Source organism: Struthio camelus, chromosome 3 (genome assembly GCF_040807025.1).
Source record: "Struthio camelus isolate bStrCam1 chromosome 3, bStrCam1.hap1, whole genome shotgun sequence".
Lineage (NCBI taxonomy): Eukaryota > Metazoa > Chordata > Aves > Struthioniformes > Struthionidae > Struthio > Struthio camelus.
The window spans coordinates 112,486,201-112,508,896 of NC_090944.1; the positions used below are offsets into that span (position 1 = coordinate 112,486,201).

At 41.6% G+C, this 22,696-nt stretch overlaps 1 protein-coding gene across 1 annotated transcript in view; it reads right to left on the bottom strand.

Annotated features, from left to right (window-relative positions):
* Positions 1-1,544: 1,544 nt before the first annotated feature.
* The window catches only part of PKDCC (protein kinase domain containing, cytoplasmic), a 41,740-nt gene continuing 20,588 nt past the window's right edge, over positions 1,545-22,696 (bottom strand). The window contains exons 4-7 of the mRNA XM_068939713.1: positions 20,775-20,854; positions 19,622-19,729; positions 7,766-7,939; positions 1,545-4,815 (exon numbers count right to left, since the gene is read on the bottom strand). Of these exons, the coding sequence (XP_068795814.1) occupies positions 4,730-4,815; positions 7,766-7,939; positions 19,622-19,729; positions 20,775-20,854 (448 nt within the window). The 3' untranslated portion in view covers positions 1,545-4,729. The remainder of the gene's footprint in view (positions 4,816-7,765; positions 7,940-19,621; positions 19,730-20,774; positions 20,855-22,696) is intronic.

Sequence of the window (22,696 nt, forward strand, 5' to 3'; positions counted from 1 at the left end):
TTTAAAGTTTTTGTATACACTGCCTTCTTGTCACAAATCTTTCTCTCCTTCCTTGAGCCTCATTTTCTTCTTTTTGATTCTGATTGCTTAAAAATTTCAGTTGAGTCTGTTTAACTTCTTTCAAGAGTGTTTCAAAATGTGAACATTTTGACCAAAACGTTGTGGATGTGTTTTCCTAGAAAAAGCTTGTAAACGTTTCCATCACTGCTTTTTTTTTTTCCAATTTATTTATTATTATTATAGAATACGAGACAGGGCTCTCTGTACGAAAGTCTGAATATTCCTGTATTCATATATTTCTTTGTGATAGGCAACATAACATGATCTCTGGATGTTCACCATCACCTTCCATATGCTTTAAATGACAATTCCTCTAAATCATTTGCTTAATCTAAATTATTAACAACAGTGTCTAACTTTTTTGGACTCATACGTAACAGCGCATGAAGAGGTGGGGGGGCCTTATAAACATTAGTAAGATCAGCACACCACATCTACCGGTAGAAGTGGAATAACTAGAATAATAGTGGGAAAGGTGGAATAATATTTTGTCTCTTTGTAATGTCTGCCTCCAGCTTATCCCCAGGTGTTTCTTACAGCGAGGTGTGGGAGAGCGGGCAAGCAGGACAGCTCTGAGCCGAGCTGCTGAGGCTCGGCTCTCCATAGGCATAGCAGTTAGCCCGCATGGTAACTGCTTCTTTTCAGATGCTTGTCTGTGACTGATTGGTTAGCATTTTGCTACTACTTCTACCCCTTCTTTGCTCAGCTGGTTGCCCAGACTTATCCTAATACATGATACAAACTGTTTCATACGTGGATGGAGAGCGCAGGCTTTCAGAGGCAGGAGCAAGCTCTTGATGGTGCATTTATAATGGACCTACCATGAGCAGCTCCTGCGCCATGGCAGTGATCCATAGCAGTTACCACACCACGTATGGATACTATTCAGAGGAAGACCTGCCTTCAGTGTGAGGAGCTGTCCTCCCTGCACCCCACTCTCCGCCTTCCCAGGAGACTGTTCTCACAAAGTCCATAGGAAATTTGGTGGTGAAGGCTGAGAGAAATACTAAGCAAAATGCTTTGGTAAGGCAGAATAAAGTAAATTAGAAATAGTAGTACCTACCCTTAGTTCTAAACTCTTCAGTACTAAATTGTGGTGGAAGAACATCTCTTTGTGATTCTTGACAAACGTCTCACTGCACATCAAACCCCCTTCACTGTCTAAACAAATTTATCAAAGCTCCTCAGCTGACAACAGGGCCCACTAATTGTCAGGCTTTCTTTCAGGGTCATAAATGCTCATGGTCATACCATAAATCTCACCACAGATGAGATTTCTCATAGATGAGATATGATGCAATAACTTCAGTTTCTAGAGCGGACTGCCTGAGACTTCAGCTTTCCACTTAAAAAGAAGCATTTTTCAGAGGTAGGGAGAAAAGCTCGGCAAAATGACCAGAGAGAAAACTGTAGGCTCAGATATCATACAGAAAAATGGAAGAACACATTTTTATTTTGGTCTAAGCATCACACCGTAGGCAAGTTTCATTTTCTGGGAGAAAGAAAGGGCCTAGCCACTGGAAGAAGGCAATATGCTTTTCTCTGAAATGGCTCCCTCCAGTCTCTTCCCGTTGGGGAAGTCTCTTTGCAGGGTCTTGCTGGAGAGCTGTTCCCGTCCAGCCCAGGCTGCCAATGTCTCCGTTAGGTCCCTTCCAGGGTCCGGCCAGAGGTAAGTGGTGGGGTGCAAGGCAGTCGGTTGCTGAGCACATCTTTGCCTGAAGTCTGTTCCCAGTGATGGGGATAGTGTCATCTCTTCACCAAACCAGCACGGAGGCCGTGGGCAGCTCTGCGAGGTCCTCTGACCTGCAGCCAGTTTGGGGGGTTGCCAGATTTCCGCTCCACAATGACAGCCAGGAGCGAGCACTTGGCAAAGCCCCTCTGAGAGCAGCAGCACCCACTGCTTCACTGAGTTCTCCCTTCTCCAGATTCAACATCCTGGTTAGCACTTCATTTTGTACACAGTCAATTGGTTTTTCACTGAGTAAATAATAGCTCTCTGTTCAGCATGACCCATACATAAATAAGTACACACATACACATGCATGCATGCTCGCAGACATCAGTCATTTCAAGCCTTGTGGGTGTCTTCTTTCATATTTCTACCTTGTGGCTTGAGGAAGCCAGGAAATGTAAAAAGCAGTCAAAACGCTGGTGGGGGGGACAGAACTGCCTTTTTGCACAGAAAACGCGGTGCAGCTCCCAGGCTGCCTGGCCCAGACCCGCCAGCTCACTTCGTGCGTCCTCCTCCACTGTGGTTTCTCAGGAGCGTCCACGCCACGAGCGCCAGCAGGGCAGCTTGCTGAATCAGACCCCCAGCTGCCAAAGACACTTTCCCTCGATAAATTCAGTGCTTACTACAGCTATTACACTAACATATTGCAGTATTGCGCCTCTCTTATTAAGATTTTAATCAGCAATTCCACAGGAAAGCCTTACTCTCAAAGAGTTATAAAACTGCCTGGATAAAGCTGATTGCTGCTGAAATCTAGAATCCAGTTTCTTGACTCACAGTTCTCTTTCTTTCTTTCTTGCTTATTTGCTTTCTGTTTGCAAAAGCGGATGTAAATTGGTTTGGCAAGTTTGCTTAATGCCAGAGGTAAACATTTTCTGATTTCAGAGCTCTTTCTTTCAGGTGCACAGAGAATGACGGAATGAAATCATCCTAAGTTACCTGCCTAAAATATTAACGAATTATTCTGGATCTCTTTTTTCTTTTAACTGTTGATAATTTTTATCTAGGAATGTGACTAAAGAATTTAAGTATTCACACTGTTTTTAAACGGTGAGTATTTCTGGAATGGTGTGTAGCACTTAATGCGAAGGCACACTAGGGAGGTTAAAGACTTTCAAAATACATACCAGCACCTCGGTGCCAACAAACCGTATCACTGCAATGATCTGTGCAGTATGTGTTGGCATGATTTATGTAGCCTTTTTAAAAGAATCTTTAGTGTTTGTTTATTACCACAGAGTGATTGATGGATTCCTAAGTGCACAGTGATACAATCAGCTGAGCTATTATGGCTGCTAGTTTGATAATTTGTGAGTTATAGCCATTACAGCATGTCATGTCAGTGAATTGCTAGAAGTTTTCTTACAGTATCAGTGACCTGAGAGGAACTGCGGTGAGACAGGAGCTGTTGCCAACTGTGTCACTGTCAGGCCACCATTTAGCCCTACGAGCAATTACTTTAGATTCTCTTCTAATCCTCACCCGTTCCAAAGGCTAAAAGATTGGCAGCGACATGACTCAAACCACAAAGAAAGAAAGGCTGCTAAAGCATTTTCTTCTAATGGTCACTTGCTTCGCTACAGGCAAACATGTAGACAAGGCCAATGTTTGCCTCCAGAAATACACCCGTCAGTAGAAGTCACTGGAACAACTTAAGTTTCTTCCTGGAAAAATACCCCTGCTTAATTTTACTTACAACACATTATGTCCAAGTCTTCACAGGATCTAGGCATTTATTTGCAACACAGAAAAAACATGTATGAAAGAAACTGTATTTATCTTTTATTTATTTTTTTTTTTACAAAAATAAACAATTTAAGAAACAAAAGTACATTTTTTCCTGACTGTACAAACTACAAAACAGTATGACATTGGTCACTTTAGCATTTACTTTATTGCTTTCACTGAAAGCAAATACTCTAGACACACCATGCCTATAAAATGCATTTTATATAGAATTAAGGCTAGCGTTCATTTGCCATTATTAAGGTCATTTACTTCATTCACTCTAAGAATTAGCAAGAAGTGCCTTAGAAAACCAAGGATTTGATGATAAAAAATATGAATAATTGTAAGATATTCATTAAAATAGTACTGTTCCACCAGACGGATTGCTTTGCCAGTCTGTCAAAGATGTGGCTTAGTGAACAATTCAAACTTGATTCAACAAAAGTCTTAAGCACAGGCTTAATTGTAAGCATATGCTTAGGCCTATTTCAGCAAAGCACTCAGCACTTGGGTAAGTCCCTGCCCTTTCAGTGGGACTATTCATATGCTTATGTGATTTGCTAGACCTACAACATGACTCCTTTAAATTAAAAATGAAACTTTATGGTAATATTTGAAGCAAAAATGAAAATTAGCTACAGTCTTGCAATTCTAAACACAACCAATTCACTGATGAAGTAATCTTTCATTCTGACAAATAAGTTGGTCTTGCATATTTGATAGCTTTAACACAAATGCTGATTGTCTTCAGTAACGTTTGATATTTAACTTACAAACTGATATGCTTCAGTAACTCTGTTGTGATTGTATTTGCCCAAATAAATATCAATGCAGAGGATGCAGACTTCCCACAGAAATGATCAACTTTCATCCCTGTGCAAATATGCGCAGGTTAGAAAAATTATGCTAACCTCAGTTAGAAAAGCTAGAGCTGCCAGCTGATTTATAACCAAAATTATACCCTAACAGTGTATCATATTTTGTATTTTGCTTTGTTTTAAAAATCACATTTTCAAAATGTTGTTTTATTGCACATTCATCCTGGTCATGCAGGTTATTTCTTTAAAGTTTTGTTTAGCACTCTATAGATTAGAATGAGTAATAGTGCAATTATCTCTCCGGCCACAGCCGTCTTAAACGTAACAGCTGCCTATATTTATACACAAACAGCTCTTGTCACTCACAAGTCAAACTGAGCCACTTTAGCTGTCAGCCTGTCACTTTCACATATGTTATCTTGTCAGGATCAGGCATGATATGATTTGAGGCCATCTTGAAGAAGACAAGCTGCCGACCTGAATAGAACAGGAAAGGGAGGAAAAAAGAGAAAAAAAACCCCTGTAATTAGAAGTGATGAGCCCCTTGCCTATTTTGAAACAGTGACATTTCATATTATTTAGGTAACCCAAGACTAAACTCTTTCTTATCTTCAACTGGTGTAAAACTGAAATGCTTTCATTTAAAATTACACTGAATGTCCCTTAGTTTCAGTATGTTTACTCTCACATAATTATGATCAAGATATGGCTGCATATAGCTAGCTCAATATAAATGAAGGAAAGATCTGAAGATTTTAATACAAATTTCATATGATCTTTAAAAATGTATTTAAAGAGTCCCCCACAGATATAAATGAGCTTTGGTCCAGGGCTTAAATGAAGGGCACTCGTTTGATTTTACAGAAGCAGCAGTGTCTTTGCTTGGATCTTTACAAAACTGATCCGTGCAATGGGTGTTAAACAGGACTTTCCCTGAACTACCTCTTGCTGATCATTTCGTAGCTCTGGATTTTAAACCAGCTATAGCAGGGCTTGACTGGTCATACAACAAAACTCTAGCAAGATACAAACACCCTGGGCAGTGTAAGTCACCTGCCCCATATATATCCAAGTCCGGTGAGGCCGAAGATAATGAGGTTTCACTCGCTGGTATTTGTGGGACCCGCAGCATGGGTCTCGAGTCTCCCCATGCCTACTGGACTAACACCTCATTCACACCCCCACTTCCACCTAGACAAGCACCTCTCTGAGTGTGATCGAGCTCCTCGGCACAGGGGCCACAGAAGATGTTTGCTACAGCTGTTCAACCTCTGCCTTCAGGCTCTCTAAAGTCCAGAAAAATCAAATGCTACCTACTCCCAGCCTGCTTCTCTAGAGGGCTCCAATAGCACTACTTCCTTAAAAAGTATCACGTGGCAAATTGGATGCCTGGACTACTGACCAAATTTCCACTCCAAATTTCCACATTTCAGGGACTCAAGTGCTCATACATCAGGAATGACATAGTACAGCTGATGATAAATAAGATTTACAGTATTGCTACTCTGACTCATTTGCTTTTAATATTGTAATCTGAAACAGGACCTGCTCTAAACTTCCAACGAATTTCCCTGTGCCAAAAGATTTTTTTTTACTATATTAGTTAACTTCAACGGTATGACTATAGATAGTTGGACATGATAAGCTAGTAGTTGCTGGTTAACCATAGGCCAGGTTAATATAAATTAGCTTTTTCTGGGTTCCACGGAAGTCTCTGTTCACATCTCTGGGAAGCACATGAAATTCAGAAAGCCATAGCAGTATACTGTCTAAAACACTCCGATACATAGGAAATTTCTAAAGTTTCTACTCATTTGTAATGCTTTTAGATCCGGGGGCCTGCACTGAGAAACAGACACATATTTATACAAGCCTGGCTTGGTGTATATTTATGTTGCCCACCTAAGCACAATTAAAGCATCCAACTGCACACAGGATACATTTTGACTTTAAGGTTAAGATATGCTAAGGTCTCAGTTTTACAGACAGAAAGATGAGTCTTAGAGCCTAAGTTACATGCCACACAAGAAGTGCGTGGCAGAATAAGGACTTAAATCAGCTTTCCCAAGGTTTAGCTAGCATCAGTCATCATTCCTCTCAAAGGCAGGAGCAAGGGAGCTGACCCGGCCTTAGCAATGGCCATCCTGGGCAGGAAATCAGCTCTGCCTGCGTGACGACGACACACAGCACTCACCGGATGCTAAAGGCCACAGCACACATTTGAAAGTCCACAACCAGTCATCAGAGAAGAAAAACTGGCTTCAGTGGGAGTTTTATCTTGTGGGAGGATTATGAAGGAACGTGGATTCGGATCAGTGTACCTTCTACCCACAAATCTGTCTTTCTTCATTACACTTCACAAGGTGCAGTCACCTCACAGGGACATTACAGGTGGGTCTGGCCGGCGCTGGCTGAAGGGAGACGCAGCTCTGCCAGGCAGCGGGAAGGGCTGTGGGTTAGGAGCCCCCTGCTCATCTGCGTGGAGGTCAGCCCTCCTAAACCACTAAGCCATCCTGGAGATGCGGCTACTGGGGGATTCTTAGCGGACATTTGCAATATTTTTGTTTCTCAGATTACTGTGGAGTTCCTTGAAATAAGCCTAAGTTTAGTTCAGAAGTAGTGAGCCAGAGCCAGTTCTGTACTAATCTAAATCGGCATTGCCTGACTGACTTCAGTGGGACCACAGTGCGACTACCAGGCCCACAAAACTATTGGCAAATGTATTTATCTTTTCAAGCAAGCTATATTCTGTTACACAAGACAAGAAAATGAGTTGTGGCGGCAAATGGGATTTTCCCCTACCAAGTTCTTTGTACCCATCATACAGAGTGCTAGGCACTTCCATGTCACCCTAGTTTTAAACACTCCCTCCTTGCTGTCCTTCAGCCAAACCCATACTGAGAAAAACACATCATTCCCATCAGAAGAAGGATATCGCCTACATCACTCGGAAAGTCCCAGATGGCTGGATGCACGGGAGAACCTGTTTGGTTTTGTGTCAAACCGCAACCACCATATGGATTGGAAAGATTTATTTAAATCCAGATGTTGGGCCATGTCCTGCATATTTAACTGCAGAAACAAGTCACGGACTTTTGTTGTTGTTTCTGCTGCTGTATTTTAAAATGAAGTTTTGGATCCCCAAGTTGGGGAAACCTATGTTCCATGCGCAGCAGCCCTCGGTGCCCGCTCCTTGGAGTTCAGCCACAGGCTCCTGCTTCCCCAACAAGGCAAAGAAAAGCCCACCAAGAAGCCAAGCTCTGCTGAAGCTGAAGCTTCAGAAACTGTCCCATTTCTGGCTGCTGATGGCAGCTGCCATGGACGAGCACAGCATGTTCCTCAAAACATTTTAAAATGCTGCCTCATTTAAAGCAGCCAGGATATACAACTCAGCTGCTCTTTCTGTTGAGCAGCGTCCGTGACCTACCTGTCCAAGTCGTCTGGTTAGTTAAGACAAAAGCTTTGCACTGGGAGTAGCTGTCACAGATCTCAATGGCTTCGTTGACATCAAATACGGAGAGGAGGCAGCCCTTATGATGGTAAGATGGCCAGCATCTGTAGTTCTCATCAGGAATAAAAGCTGCAGGCACCCGTTTGTACTCTGCAATCAACCAGAGCAAAGTAATCACTTCGAAAGCTCTAGCAAACCGCTTCTGTTTTTACCAGGCAAGGTTTATTATAACAGCTTAGGAGAGGGATATGTGACGGAAAAGGTGAACAGCTAGACCAAACCAGCCCCGTTTTACTCCCAAAAGTGTTTATGGCTCTGCACCTTACTTTGTTTTTCCTTTTTTCCTTTCTTCTTCTCACCTTTTTTTTTCTGAGAAAGTGTCTGTAAATAAACAGTCTGTGCACAAAACACTTTCCCCTTCCCCACTGCGCAGGCGAGGCTTTGATTTTATTAGGAGTTTTACAGGAAGAATGTCCCTTTGAATAAACAGCATCCACTTGAATGAACTGACTCACTGTCCTACTTCTTAACAGGGAGAGGGATTGTCAGGGTGAGACCCGACCAGGCGTTCCCAGCCCTCCCTCTCAGTTAGAAGAGCAAGCTATTTTCCTCCAGCCCCTTTAGAGAAGGAAGAAAAGACAGGCTTTTAATTAAGCAAACTTTTTTGCTTGCTCAGATTAGCACAAAAGGGGAGTTGCTTGATGGGCCTCCGAGAGAAGAAAAAAAGTGCACGAAGCATGTCAGCTTGGTTCTTGCCCAGTGCCTCCGCTCTGCCCGCGGATTACTCGTCTCCTTTGGCTGCCGTTCAGTCTCACTTGCCTTTATGAGCTCCCTCTTGTTCTCTGTGCACAGCTCCTCTTGGTTTCCCAGCTGCTTAGGGGGGGGTTCGCTAATGAATGCATCAGCAAATTAAACTAATCATTTATATATATTTCTATTTAGCTTGCAGGCACACAAATTGATGGTTCCCTCCCATTCCCCCCACCCCACCCCCAGCACACAACCCCTACTCAAAAAAGAAATACATTCTATATTTCTTGTAATTGTATCTATTAACGGAAAATTGGAGCTGCCCGCCCTGACTCACAGCCTATTCTTAAGTCACTTTGGTTCAGGCATTTTCTGCCTGACATTGCAGACTCAGCCTGCTAATATTTCAGGCAGCGCATTATATGAACACCTCCGAGTCAGAGGCCAGCGTGTCTACCAAATTGTAAGCTACCAGTATTTCAGTTAGGAGAAGAATTATACATCAACAAGTGCTCATTCACACCACACAGTCTGAAATAGTGTGAAAGAAATGCCGTAAATGGACTTTTTTCTAAGCGTAGCTCATTAAAAGTATCGTAAGACACGTTCACCAACAGGAAACTAAGTCAGAGAGAATAAGAAAAAAGCTTGACTCAGAAAAGGCAGACTCACATTCACAAAGGAAAAAAACAGAATCAAAAAGCAGTTTTACTTGGAAATGGTCATTTCACTGTCAAAAATATGCATACATTTCCTCTGAAGAAAAGTTGCTACATAAATCAGAACTGCTACTGGCGGGAGAGGTTACGTCCCTTTTTTTCCTAACTTCTGTAGAAACTGTATGATGACAACAACGATAGAGTGTAACTGAACAATATTCTCCTATCTCTGTATGATGACCGCTGAACATTGTACCCTACAGTCAAGGTCAGTAAAATGATGTGTGCAAATGAGATGCAAAAAGTATCAATTCTCCATTGTCTGCCCAATATACATCACCATTTACGTCAGTGTACATGACAGGTTGACTGGATACAAAATGTGATCATTCACAGCTCTTCTTTGTATGGCTACGGAAGCGCTGCGTAGCAATGAATTGCACCAAACCCCACTGCACAGAAGACGGCCGCAAAAGGGTAACATTGACTGCAGCAGAAGAAAATGAACACATCTCACTAACACACGATGAAAGCAGGGATCACGTCCCGTCCCCCTACCGGGAGCTCGCCCAGCTCCTAACAGCAGTGACTACGATCAGGCTGCAGCAGCCCTTGGCACGTAGTCAGGTACCGACTTAGCCAAGCAGCCCCAACGCCACATGATATATTTTTCTCCATCTAAGGCAGAAGCTTGATATTTTGAATTACTGTTCACTTTTTAAACTCCTCTACTCACAGCTATGCCTCTTAATATGCCTCTACAGTACTCTCCTTCCTCTCAGCACTCTCTCTTCCCATTACCACTGTTACGGGTTAGACTCTCGGCTGACTTGTACAGATTTCAAAAGCGCAACAGTGATTTACATGAGCTGTGGTTCTGTCAGAGGTAGAAGATAAAGAAGTTCTCCCTTTTTATTGACTTTTCCAAGGTGACTGAGCCTGGTAAATCATTTGGGCAGCTTGGAAACATTAATCAACAGAGATGGGCCAGCAACAACTGTGATCATGAAAGTGAGGTCCCGGCTTGTGAGTTCAAGAGAGGAAGTAAATCTCCAAGATGGTATTTAGCATGTTCTCATCTTGTGAAAGAATACAACTGCAGTCCTTCCTCTCCTTCAGCTCCCCGTTAGGCAGGGTGGCTGCGTTGGCCAGGCCCTAAAACAGGCAAGGCACCAGCGATCTCAGGGTGCAGGACTCACATAAATCACGTAGCATAACAAAGTTAGTACCTGATAGCGTGACCGCCACACAAAGAACACTTCCCTGGCTGTGAAATCATTGTTTCTTGCACAGGTAAAGATGAAGCCCCTGGAGTCTAAGGGAAGCCTAGAGGCACACGGCTTCCACAAAGGCAACTTTGGCAGCTCCCCCAAACTGGCACGCACCTCTGAATTCCTGCAGATTTGGGGATTTGAGCCTCCCACCTATCCTGCCTGCTGGAAGTCTAGCGGAGGGGGAATGCAGCGAGAGAAGCACCATGACAGGACCCTCACAAGTTGCTCTTTCCACCGTGTGGTTTTTCTCATGAAGAGGAAGGAGCTGCACAAACGTCTCAAGCATGAGTCACTGTTGCAGCACCACCCAAAGAGACCAGTAAGTTGGTTCTCAAAACTCACATTCACACTTGGAGCCCTGAGCCTGATCCTACATCCATGTGGAGACTCGACAAGAGAGACTGTCCACCTCTGCTTCCACCAAAGTCAGTAGCAACTGGAGCATGACCAGACCTTTTCATGACGGAGGAAATGCCAGCTAACTTTGCTGTCAAAGCAAGGACCATATGGCCGGAAAGGAAGAAATAGCCACATCAGACACTGCTGAGCTTTCCTTTCTGCACACCGCGTTTCTTCCTACCACTAGCATAATAAGTCTTACAACATTTTTCCTTTAATCGTTCTTTCATGTTCTTTTAAAAACAGACGTGTAGAGCTGAGCTACTCACTACGGACCAACTACGCTGCTGCCTGATGTGGCCGTGCAGGGGGAAAGCAGGAAGGCAGCTCCTCTGCCTGCTTGTGTGGCCCGCAGAGGAAAGGCCTGCAATCACCGCACACGTACTCAGGGACTGCTGCCAGCAGCTCCTTCCCCTTGGAAGCACCTCGCCAGAGGGATGGCAGACTGGAGCAAAAAGTAGGTCCAGTCACAGCCCCGCGCCCTCGCTCCACTCCCCAATCAGCCCAGTCCTCCCACCTCCCTGGGAAGCCCGTATGGGTCATCCTCTCAAATTATTATTATCACGACTGATTCTTCCTCCCCTCACGCTCATGCAGAGATGCCTGGAGGCACTCTTCCTGGGACGGTGCTGTCCATGTCTTTTACGTCCTTGTCATACCTGAGCCTACAGAAACCAGAAACTCACTGCGATACCGACCGAGTGCTGGTCCGAGGAAATCGCATCTTTCTTCAAACTTTGCTTTACCTTGAGTGTGGCAAGGCAGCGGCCTTCCTAATTTGCAAAGCGAAGGCAAATACCTTTGGAATCTCTTGTTTACGTTGTGACAAATTAGGGAGCTGACCCTTTAGCCCTTATTTGTACAAACTGTGAAGAAAGAGACTTTTCTCACATAAGGTAGGAGGAGAAGGAGGAAGGCCAGTCTTGAAGGATGCCCCTTTATTAAAATGTGTCCGGCAATGATAGGCACCTCCTGCTTTTACTTGTACTCCATTAGCAGCAGCCAGCAGGAAATAAATGCTCACACTGTGTATGTGTGGCTATGTAGCCGTCAGTCCAAACAGGGCTGCATCAGCTCCTCAGACACCAGTCCAAATCATACAGGAGGGAAATGCCTAATTTGCACGAGATATCTAAATACATAATGAATCCAAATGTTGATACTCTTTGCAGTAATTTAAAGGGCTGTTCCCCTCTTAGGCAAAATTGGCTCAATAACCCGTTACAGCGAAGCACAGCTATAGCCCTTTGTTTCATGCTTCTGCAATCCTGTAGAGCCTTTGCGGTGCACACTGCAATATACCTCAAGACAAAAATGCTACAGCACAAATTTATCTTGTGTTACAGACACAAAGCAAGTCAGGCAGACATTAATGCCAACCATATCAAATCTCAGCTAAAGAGCAGGGCTTCCCTTACACCTTTAAATGATCATCCAGCCACTATAGTGCAGCTACTTGCCCAATTTAGCAATACTCCGCCGGTTTAAAGACAGCTCTAGTTCAGGATTTTGTCCTGCCAAGACCTGAAACTTACTTAAATGGAGTCCATGGAATTCGAAGGCTCACGGCAGTAAATCACATCATAAAAAGGTCAAAGTTCTGGTCGATTTCCAGACTAACGGTGTTTAAAACCAATAAATACTTGCCTAATACTATAAATGCAGCCATAAATTTACACTTTTGCATACATCTACGTAGTGTGACACAGAGTATATAAAGTCTATCACAGTAATGGCAAGGAATGGATCAGAGAAGTGCAAGACGTTCTTACCGGTATCACAATCAAAAAAAGGATTTCTTTTTTCCATCTACTCGCTTGTGAGGATTGAAGCAAATAAAATGTAATGTAGTAGGCCTGATCTTGATGTCACTTATGACAGATTTACTCCAGCTTAACAGATGGGAGCTGATTCGTTGCTCATAGTTATGCAAATAAATCTGAGTAGGAAACATTTTTCCTGCCACATAAACATTTTGAAATTTCAAACTATCTTCCTATGTTGAATCTAGGCAAATCTCAAAAACTTTGTTCTGAGATTTGTTTAACAGATTTAAAATGTTTTTAAAGCTTGCTCTGCTCAACAAAAACACACCGTTTCGATCAATCCCAAACTGTCCATTTCCAAGTCAACCTTTTTATTTAAAAAAGTAATTATAAGCTAATGGGGACTGTGAAACCATAAAAATAAATCAACAATTGTATTATAAAACAATCTTTGTATTTTGTGTTTTCTTAACTTAATAAAAAAGAAAATCATTGAGAAAATGGCCTTCCTGTGAGAAGTTTCACTTTCACTGAGTTGAAATTTCTGTCTAAAAGATACTGTGTTGAAAACTGCTCGGCCAGTTCTCAGCATGAACCAAGAAACTTCAGCAAAGTTGTACGCAGAGTCAGTATAAGATCAGAGTCTTATACCGACTTCTTTGAGTGAATGCTATCATTTCCCATTCGTTGCAAGTAAGCAAGAACAAAATTAGGCTGATTTTCTTACAGCTATAGCCTGTGCAAATTGAGTACCTTTTCAGGACAGATAAAAGAGGCATCTTTAAAAATAATCTGCAGCGTCACTGACTAGTGCGAGAACTATAAAAGAAAAGTAATGCTTAAAAATCATAACCTATCAAAAATCACCTGCATTGTCCCAAAGCCAGCTATAATCTACAAACATACTCATTTTCACTGTACTAGACTGAATCATATAAATAACTCCACAAGTATATTATAAACTATGTGAAACCGCCTGTGGTTTCCCCCTTTTAGCTTGTTTGAGTCACCCTAAATCTGACTTTAATCAGCCCTAATGACCGTTTATTTCAGCCACAGCAGCCAGATTGCATTTTTACTACCAGCTACAGCTACTAGTTGGAAAATTGCCCAGTTTTCACTTCTAGTTATCACCTGCCAATACACCATGGGTCAATCACACAGAGGCAATAATGTCCATCCCTGAAACAGATATTGTATTACTCTTTTTCCTCCTTCCTCTTTTCCTCCTCTCTAGCATAAAACAGGCAGTTGAATCTGTATTTTCTTTTAATTGCTTTGCTTGCAATTAAGCAGAAAGACTCTGATCTTGCCAATCTCAGTTAAATGTGGTATTGAGCAGTATTTTGCTATACAAGCAGTCCCACTGACTCGCAGGGAGATTAAAGAGAAGAGAATCAGTTTCTAAATAGATAATAATACACTTATGCTGTAGTATGAGTTGTTTTATGCTAAAATTTCCTCTTACTTCAATATACCACATTTAAACACTCTTCAGACAAAAGGCTTCATAAAAGCTTATGCACAGTTGTGCTATGGAAAGCTATTTTTTGCTGTCTCTGAGAAAAGGACACGCTAGGTGTATCCTGGGCATCTCTGCTTTAAAACCTTTCTGACAAGTCACAACCGCTTAGAAGGATAGAAAGGTCTGGCAGGGCACTGATTTGCCATAAGACCAGCAGACAGTATTGCTTCTCTGTGTGTATTTTTCATCCTACGGCTGCTTCACACATGTAGGCTGCAAGCTAAGCAACATTACCTCTTTCTATGTGCTTCTATCGTGCTTACAGTGGACCCACATTTCAAGTGGTATGTATGGTGCCACTGAAACACAAATAAATAAGAAGGACATGTTATGTTACATTGTATTCCTATTAACATTGCACAGCTGGATTCTGTTCTCCCTTGCACACCACGGTCCACAGCCAGCTCACCAGGCTGCAGCTATGGAGCCACTCTGCATCCACTGCCGTTTCTGCTGCACACACCTATTTATTGAAGACTACCACACCAAACAACTGAGCGCCAAAAACGTCCATAAACTGCATGGGGCCCGCTTGCTCATAAAAACAATGGTGCTGATGCATGACCCAAAAGGTGTATAGGGTCAGATGTACATGTATGGGGGTATTTAAATTTGAAGATTGACGCCTGCAGGATTTAAAAAAGATACTTGATAAGTTCATTAGTATTTTTCAGAGGAGCTGAGGATCTTGCCTAGCAGCAAAAATTATTTTGCTGCAAGCTGCCAAGTTTGGCCTAGAGAAGTTTAGCAGCAGCAGACAGAAAATTAGACCAGAACACACCACTTAATGAGCAGCATGTATTATGTGCACGATGGCGGAGATGCACTTCTCCCATGTGGGCAACAACAAACCCATCACTGTTTTCTATCTGAAGGCTACAACCCCTGCACTAATGACAAAACTAGTGACATGGAGAAAAGCTGCACCTTGCCAACCTCATGGTGGAGGTGAACATGGCCCCCTGCCTGATTTATACGCTGGGAGAAAATCACTGCCTGCTGCTACACCACCCTCCCTCCACCACTCAGTCTCGCTGGAGCAAACCTGTGCTGCCCTGCTGCATTTCCAGCACCATACAGAGTGCAATGAAAAACCCCTCCTGTATCTCTCTGCGTGCTGGGCATGCCTACGCAATTAATACGAAAGCCTTCAGCGTGGCAGCGGGTAGAGGGAGACACGCGCTTTCAGTCCCATGTACCTTTACCCCTCAGCTCACCACGAAGCCGCCTGGAAAAGGAACACAAAACACCCGAGCGCCAGATAAAGCAGGAATCTGGGCTGCCAGGGCTGCTCTGCAGTATGTTCCCTGCTGAGTCTGCATGCGCCTTCGGCAGGACGCTTCTGGTCTTAGTGTTTCGCCTTCCATAAGGTATACAAACCGCCCCAAACAATATTCAGCAACCTTGCAAAATTTCTCTCTTGCACATGCACATGTGCACAACCACACATGCCCTACTTGACTCCAGCAATTCCTGCATAGATTTACAATTTCCTAAGCAGGTTGCTATAGTGACCCTGCAGAATATTTTTTCAAAACACGGTTGTACTGTAAATGTTTACATACAGCATAATCCTGCCAAATTGTCTTAAGACAAAGGAAAACACAAAGTGTCTTTGCTTTATGTCCACCCTTCCAGCTTTTTCAGGATTGCGAATGTACTTTCAACCAACAACAGAGGCTAATCATGCCTTTCTGTGGGCTTGCACAGCCTTAGGCCTAATAATGGGTCATCTATTAGCTTTAATGAATAACAAAGCTATCGGATTTACTAGTGTTAGCTGATTTCACGCATTTCTGAGTAAATTCTGAGTTAACTGAAAGGCTGGGGCTTAGCTTAAGGGCCAGACAGCCAGTTGGTACAAATCAGTGTCAGTTGATTGAAGTAATAAAAATTTTGATAGTGGGGCAGGACTTTACAGATGAACATCAGTAATTTTTTTTATATTTTTCTCAATCTTGATAACTAAAGGAACAATTTAATCATTTTAGATAACAGATGTGAAAAGAAAAACATGATTCCTGGTTTAATTCACATTCTTCTGGATTGCGGCAAGGGAGATCAACAGTCAACGAAATATAAAGGTATTTGCTCATGGTGTTGTTTTAAACACTGTAATGTTCCTATATCAACATTAACAGTAGTGTGATTTATGATTACAGAACACATACATAGCTATCGAATGTCTCCCGCGCCTCTACTCTGTTTCTAAGATACTAAAGCAAAGTCCAGGGCATAATATAATTTACAGCACTATAAAACGTTTTACAACTGAAGCACAGTGAAAGCTTAATATCCAAGACCTTCTGTAATATGACTATGTCATCTTGTTAAACTTTATTTATGGGAGCACTAGGATTGACAAGAACTTTCTTCATGTCACTTTCCTACTGATTATCAGTATCACCTTTCGCACTTCATGTTGTTCATAGGAGGAGGTCTTCCTTTCAAAAACATAAGTTCACATAGATAACAGCCTGTTTCCTAAAAGTTTATATTTTAATTATGTCTTTAGATCACTTGCCCAAGATCATGATCTCTTCCTTCCTAGTAAGAATTTATAACACTCTATTCAAGACAATGGATAATTCAAAACATTCAAAACTTTTAAGGCAAATCCTAAAGCATCATTACCTGAAAGTGCTACTTTTTTATTAAAAAAAAACAAAAACAAAGAACAAAAAAAACCAAAAAACTGCACTTCTTGGATCTGAATTCTTCTCTAGTTTTGCTTTTAGTATTTGAAAATAGATCATACACCAGAGAGGTCTTACTTTGTCACAGTCTTTCAGATGTCAGTGGAGACTCGTGGCAATTGCTGCTTTTTCTTTTAAGATTTCAGACCAAAATAGAGTTTGCCTCACACTGAATAGTTAATTCTTATCTTTTCTGCCATTTGAGAGAGTGAAAATCTCGGGAATCACTCATCTTGTGAGATTTCCATCATCTGAACCAAAATCTATGTGAACTTGTGCCTGTGAGATCTTGGCATCCTCGTATGTGAATGCAAAGCCCTGATTAACTGTGATCTGGCTTCAGAATCAAACCATAATCTCTAGTTTTAACTTAATCTAGCACTGCATTGGAAAACAGTCTCATTGAGCTTTCATTACGTTGCAGAACAAGACAAAAAAAGATTTAAAAAACCCATAGCCATAAAAATATTTTTCCTTTGCTTTCTGAGTAATACGGTGACCTCCTAAAGCCTACAGAGGACCAAAATACTATTGCAGTTTGGGAAAGTATCACAGTTCTCTCTCCCCCCTCGCCCCCCACTACCCACCAATTATACAAAATATGGAATGTCTTCTTCTGTTCAGCCCTGGTTTTGCTAGACCAGGAAGCCAACTCAACTGGGAATGTCTCACCAGCGAGGAGAGGTTGGTAACACGGACACCACCAATCCTCTTTCAGCACCACTATCACCCTCTCCTGCAGCATCACTGTACCGCAGAAGAATTTCTCATTTCTTGAATAATCTTTGGACTGGGAACATTAACAGTGAATTCTAGTTTGACTTTGTAAGTGAAATATTAGTTGAGGGGGGAATGTGTGTGGAATAAAAGTGATATGAATGAGTAGGTAGGGCTACTTTCACCCTTATGGTATGACTTTGTCATATTTTTCTGGCAAGGAAAAGGAGCCTTAAAATAGAAATAAATTACAACGCCTTTTCTGTTTGGGTAAAGCGGCCTTAGAGCAAACGAGAAACAGGCCTGCACATCTTAAAGATATGGCAGCTAAGTCTGAAAATATATCTCCTGTAAGCATAATTTCTACTAGCATGTCTGATTTCTCAGGCTTGCTGTAGGTTGAGATCTTTTTCATATCAATGTATTTACACTCATGATCTTCAATTTAGCACCCTCCTAGACTGGCCAAACATGTTACTCAAAGTTTCTACGTATTTTCAACATCTTTGCTGATGCTGACAAGTACATAATTGCCCAAGCAGCGTCCTCAAAGTGAAAAGGTCTACTTGCCCAGGAAAGCATTACTAACCTTGAACAAGGGTAGCAGATTCTATGTTATATTATCCAGAACTCTATGGAATTAAACTAACATAAAAATGTGTATTTATTATAGTAGCCAAATGTACAGGGAGCTCTGCTCCATATTACTAGAAACTTGTACTGTTACATTTACTGCTGCTGTCCTAAACTTTTCTCCCTTCATCCTGATATGGCAGTTAAATCTGGAATCAACCAGCATCACAGAAAAACTTCAGCCCTCCTGGCACTTCTTCAACAAAGGACGTGTTTGTACTATTGATTGTACTGCTGAAAATAATTCTGCTGTGTTGACAGGCATCACTCAGCACAGATTGTGATGAAAAGCTGAAAATTAGAAAGTTAAATGAACACCTGCAACAATTTTCCTGCCAATTTTACAACAAAATAAATATTGAATTATTTCTGATAAGTGGGTCAAATTCATCCCCGGCGTCACGGCCCTTTGAGGTGAACAGTGCTACGACAGGAATGAATTTGGCTCCTTTGTCTTTCACCGAGAAAATGCTTCACTGAACTTTGCAAATGCTCTGTGCCAACATTCATCTTCATTTAGAACCCATCTCTCCTTCTGTACTGTGCTTTTGCAGCAAAACTGTAATTTTCCTATCAACTTGCAGTCAATTATGTCAACAGTCTGACATGAATATTGTACATACACAAAAAATAATTTGTGCAACAGCTTTTTCAATTGTTCAGCTTCACAGACATTTCCATTCCATATAATCACATTTGAAATGTATGACTCCACAAGGTATCCTTCTGGGTGGAATATGCATCCCTTTATACCAGAGTTGCTTGAATAGCATTTTACATACCTGCGGTGCCAGAGATATTTTATGAAAAAGAAAAGATGCGATTGTGCAGCTTCATTTTCAACCTGTGCCTTTTTGCTATCCTATTGTTAGCAGAAGCTGGGAGATACCGTATCCTTACGGCAAAGCAAGAAATTTTATTCTTCCGATCTACAGAGGCTCAAGTTTGCAAGAAATTCTTCTACGTCTCAGGAAATCCACAGAGGATTAGGGCATCTTTATGGGGTTCCTATTTTAACCTTCCCATCAGCTCATGTTTGGGGTGGATTCTCACACTCCCACAGTAGGGAAGCACTTGGACCTGCTGAACTTTTCAGCGCAAGTTTATGAAACAGATTTTCCACAGGTCTGCTGCAGAGAGCAACGCTCCATGCCCTGCCCTCTTCCCCAGCACACCCTGCTCGCACCTACAGAAGCCCGACTACCTTATTTAGTGTGAGCGGCTTCAGAAAGTGCCCAGGAAGCAAGAAGCATACCTGAAATCATTTCTTACTTGAAATCATTTCATACTTGCACTCGTGCATGATTTCAAGAGCCTCTGAGTCCCCAGTTTTCTGGATAATATCCCTTTCAAACCTCAAACAAAAGACAAAGCAGAGCCTCTGATGTTAAACTTTGAAAAAGAATACTTTACCGGTTTTGGGTATCCGAGTAGTGTTCTGTAAGTACTCTCCACTCTTATACAAATTCAAAACTCTTTCTAGCTGAGCAGCTGTTTCATCTATTCCCCAGTGAAGTTCTCCTTTAAAAGCACAGGAAAAGAATGATTTAGATGAGGAATAAAGTTCACAGACGTAAAGAGAGGTTGCCTTCAGATAAAGTCCTAAGCATCAGAACTTGGTGGTGCCCTACTTTACGATGGTCTCACGGTGTGGATATAAAGTTCATTAGGTACTACAAAGTAACCACCAAATTGGTTTTCACACCTGACACGAGCCCTGCTGTAACTAGGCTTGCCAAGGGGTGACTAGTCCAGCTGGACACCCTGGGCCTGCAGGCAGAAATCACTGCATTGGGCTCCCCACAAGAGACAAACTTTAGACAATACAGGGAATGCCAAAGGATTTGTTTGTTCATTATTTGTGGCCCGGCCTCGTTAAATTTCCCCATGAAATGGGCATAGTACAAGATACAAAACCCCCAGAGCAAGACACCAAAAGCCTCAAAATGCATACACAACTCAAACCACTCTTGTCCCAAAGGCACTGTCTTTGTAATTAACAAAGATCTAGGGTAATTCCTCTGGCTTCTGAAATATAAAAGCATAGTTAGCACCACTGGAGATAGGGAAATATCTTGTCTTTATAACTCAAATTTCCCCTGGCAAAGACAGGGACTTTCCAGATCATACAGTTAAGTCCACACTGACCCAACCCTTCACGTGGGACTAAAAGGCCACAGAGTGTTGTGCACTGGCCCCTTGAACGGGAATGAATTTTATTTGGACTGGTCCTTGTGAGATTCTGCACTAAAGGGGGATCACACTTTTGAGCCACACACGCACTTATCCCAACTGTTACTGAAGTGCATATAAAGACGCAATCCACCCTTGTGCTGAGGTATCAGGAAGGAGTATGCGTGTCTGAAAACCTAGTTAAAACCTCAAAATATGATTTCACTGATATTCAGGGCCATTCTTGCTTTCTCTGCTCGGGGAGAATTTTATCCTGTATAAAAGAACAATCTGGTTCTATTGCAATACACATAAAAGCAGCATCCCTCACATCCCAAACATGACAGTCGCACCAAAAAAGGATATTTGGCATTACCAAGTTTAATGGAATTACCTGTTGCATTGACTATCTTATCCAATAATGGTCTCAGTGAGGACGGAGCACTGTGTGGCAGAAGATACGTAAAAAAAAACCTGCAATGGAAAAGTAACCCATATTGAAAAATAAAAAAAAAAAGTTTACACATGTCTGGTAACTACTGAACAATATAAGGAATAGAATTCCAGCTGCTTATAAGCCACTGACCTATTCAGGAAATACAATCATATTCTATAGTCAAATAAATATATAGCTGAGACTACTCACACAGCTGTCTGGCATACCTAGACCAAGCTGTTACATACAAGGCCGCCTTGTAACTGCGCGTAAATGTTCCATTAATACAGAAATTTGCTATGAAGCCCCACGGATTGTGACTATTTGCAAAGCTGTTTGTACTTCAACAAACTAAAAGGACATCATAAACCTCAGAAGTCTTGGGGGGGCTTTCAAATCTCCAAATCGCAAAAGCCAAATTTCTCTTCATTTCATTTATCTATCATTTTCTTTTCTACAGTTTTTTTAGACTTTAAAATGAACGGCCACGAGAAAACCTTCTCCTATTGCTGGAATGCCCCTGCAATTCAGAATGTCTTCTCTGTTCTCATCGTTTATCGAAATTCAAGGTGTGTTCATGTGGATAGTCATGTTTGGATGTAGATTCTCTACTGAAAACTATAATGTTTCAAGTGATTTTGATCTATTTTGCATACATATAGAAGTACTATAGCAATTCTAGAACATCCATATCGAAAAGGGTCTGCAAGTTTTAGGCATACTTCTCACAATCTTAAACTAACTGATTATTTTTATGACTGTTCCTAAACTATCTAGGCTCACTCACTGTTGCTAAAACAGTGGGAACACCTAACAGGAGAGAGAATTTAAATTTTGATATTCTTACAAAACACCTCTCCTACGATTTAGAAAAGGGGGGCTGTAAAATGAAAATATCTTTAATTACGTAAGAAAAATTCATATGCCTTTTTTTTAACATTAACTGAGGCATTCTTAATTTCACATTATTCCTTTAAATTTCTATTACTCTGCCAATATTACTAACCACTGCAAACTCAGTGTCATGGCAACATAAGATAGAGGTGGACAGTTCAGGATCTGACAATATAAACAGAAGTATCAGATATAAATATTAGCTAATGAGCAGAACAGTAACATAATTGGGAAATTGCCCTGCTTTATTATCTAACGTGCAAAGCAAAGTAAATGTTTTTTCGCATACAAAGACCACATTGTCAAACAGAAACCTACAGTGACTCATGCTCATGAGAGAGAATAACAGATGTCTTACATAAGCATAAATTAAAAAATTGAGTTACTGATAGTAAAGTCCACAGGCACAGGAATTATTGAGCTGACATATTCCACCTACACAATGAATATTTCCTTGAGATTTTAACTTACATTATGGAAGACTCAAATTCATCCGTCGCAAAAAGAAAATATTTACGATTTTCACAAGCAAGATTTTCCACAGGTAGGTTTTCTCACAAATGAGTATGAAACAGCCAATATAAATACATGTAGAAGTCTAAAGACTTCTACAGCAGCATAACGTTTGCAATGAATAATTTATCTGGTAATTTTTACCTCATTTTTCTGCTTAGAGAATATCCATAAGCAGAGACCAATGGATTGTGAACAGCTCTTTGCAAACATTCAGTAGCTGTCATTTACTTTTCTAAACAGCGGATAGATGCAAGTCATGGAGCTTATTGTTTTTCCTTGGCTATATAAATACACAACTTGGTCTAAAGCAAACACCCACATGTGCAACTCGGAACTGTACAGACCCTGGCGCCTGTAAAATTCAATTACAGGAACATTTGTTATTCATAGATTCTAAGGCCAGTGGCATCGTTTGTGATCTGCACAACATGGACTGTCAGATTCTCTTAAATTTGCTCCTACGGGGTTTT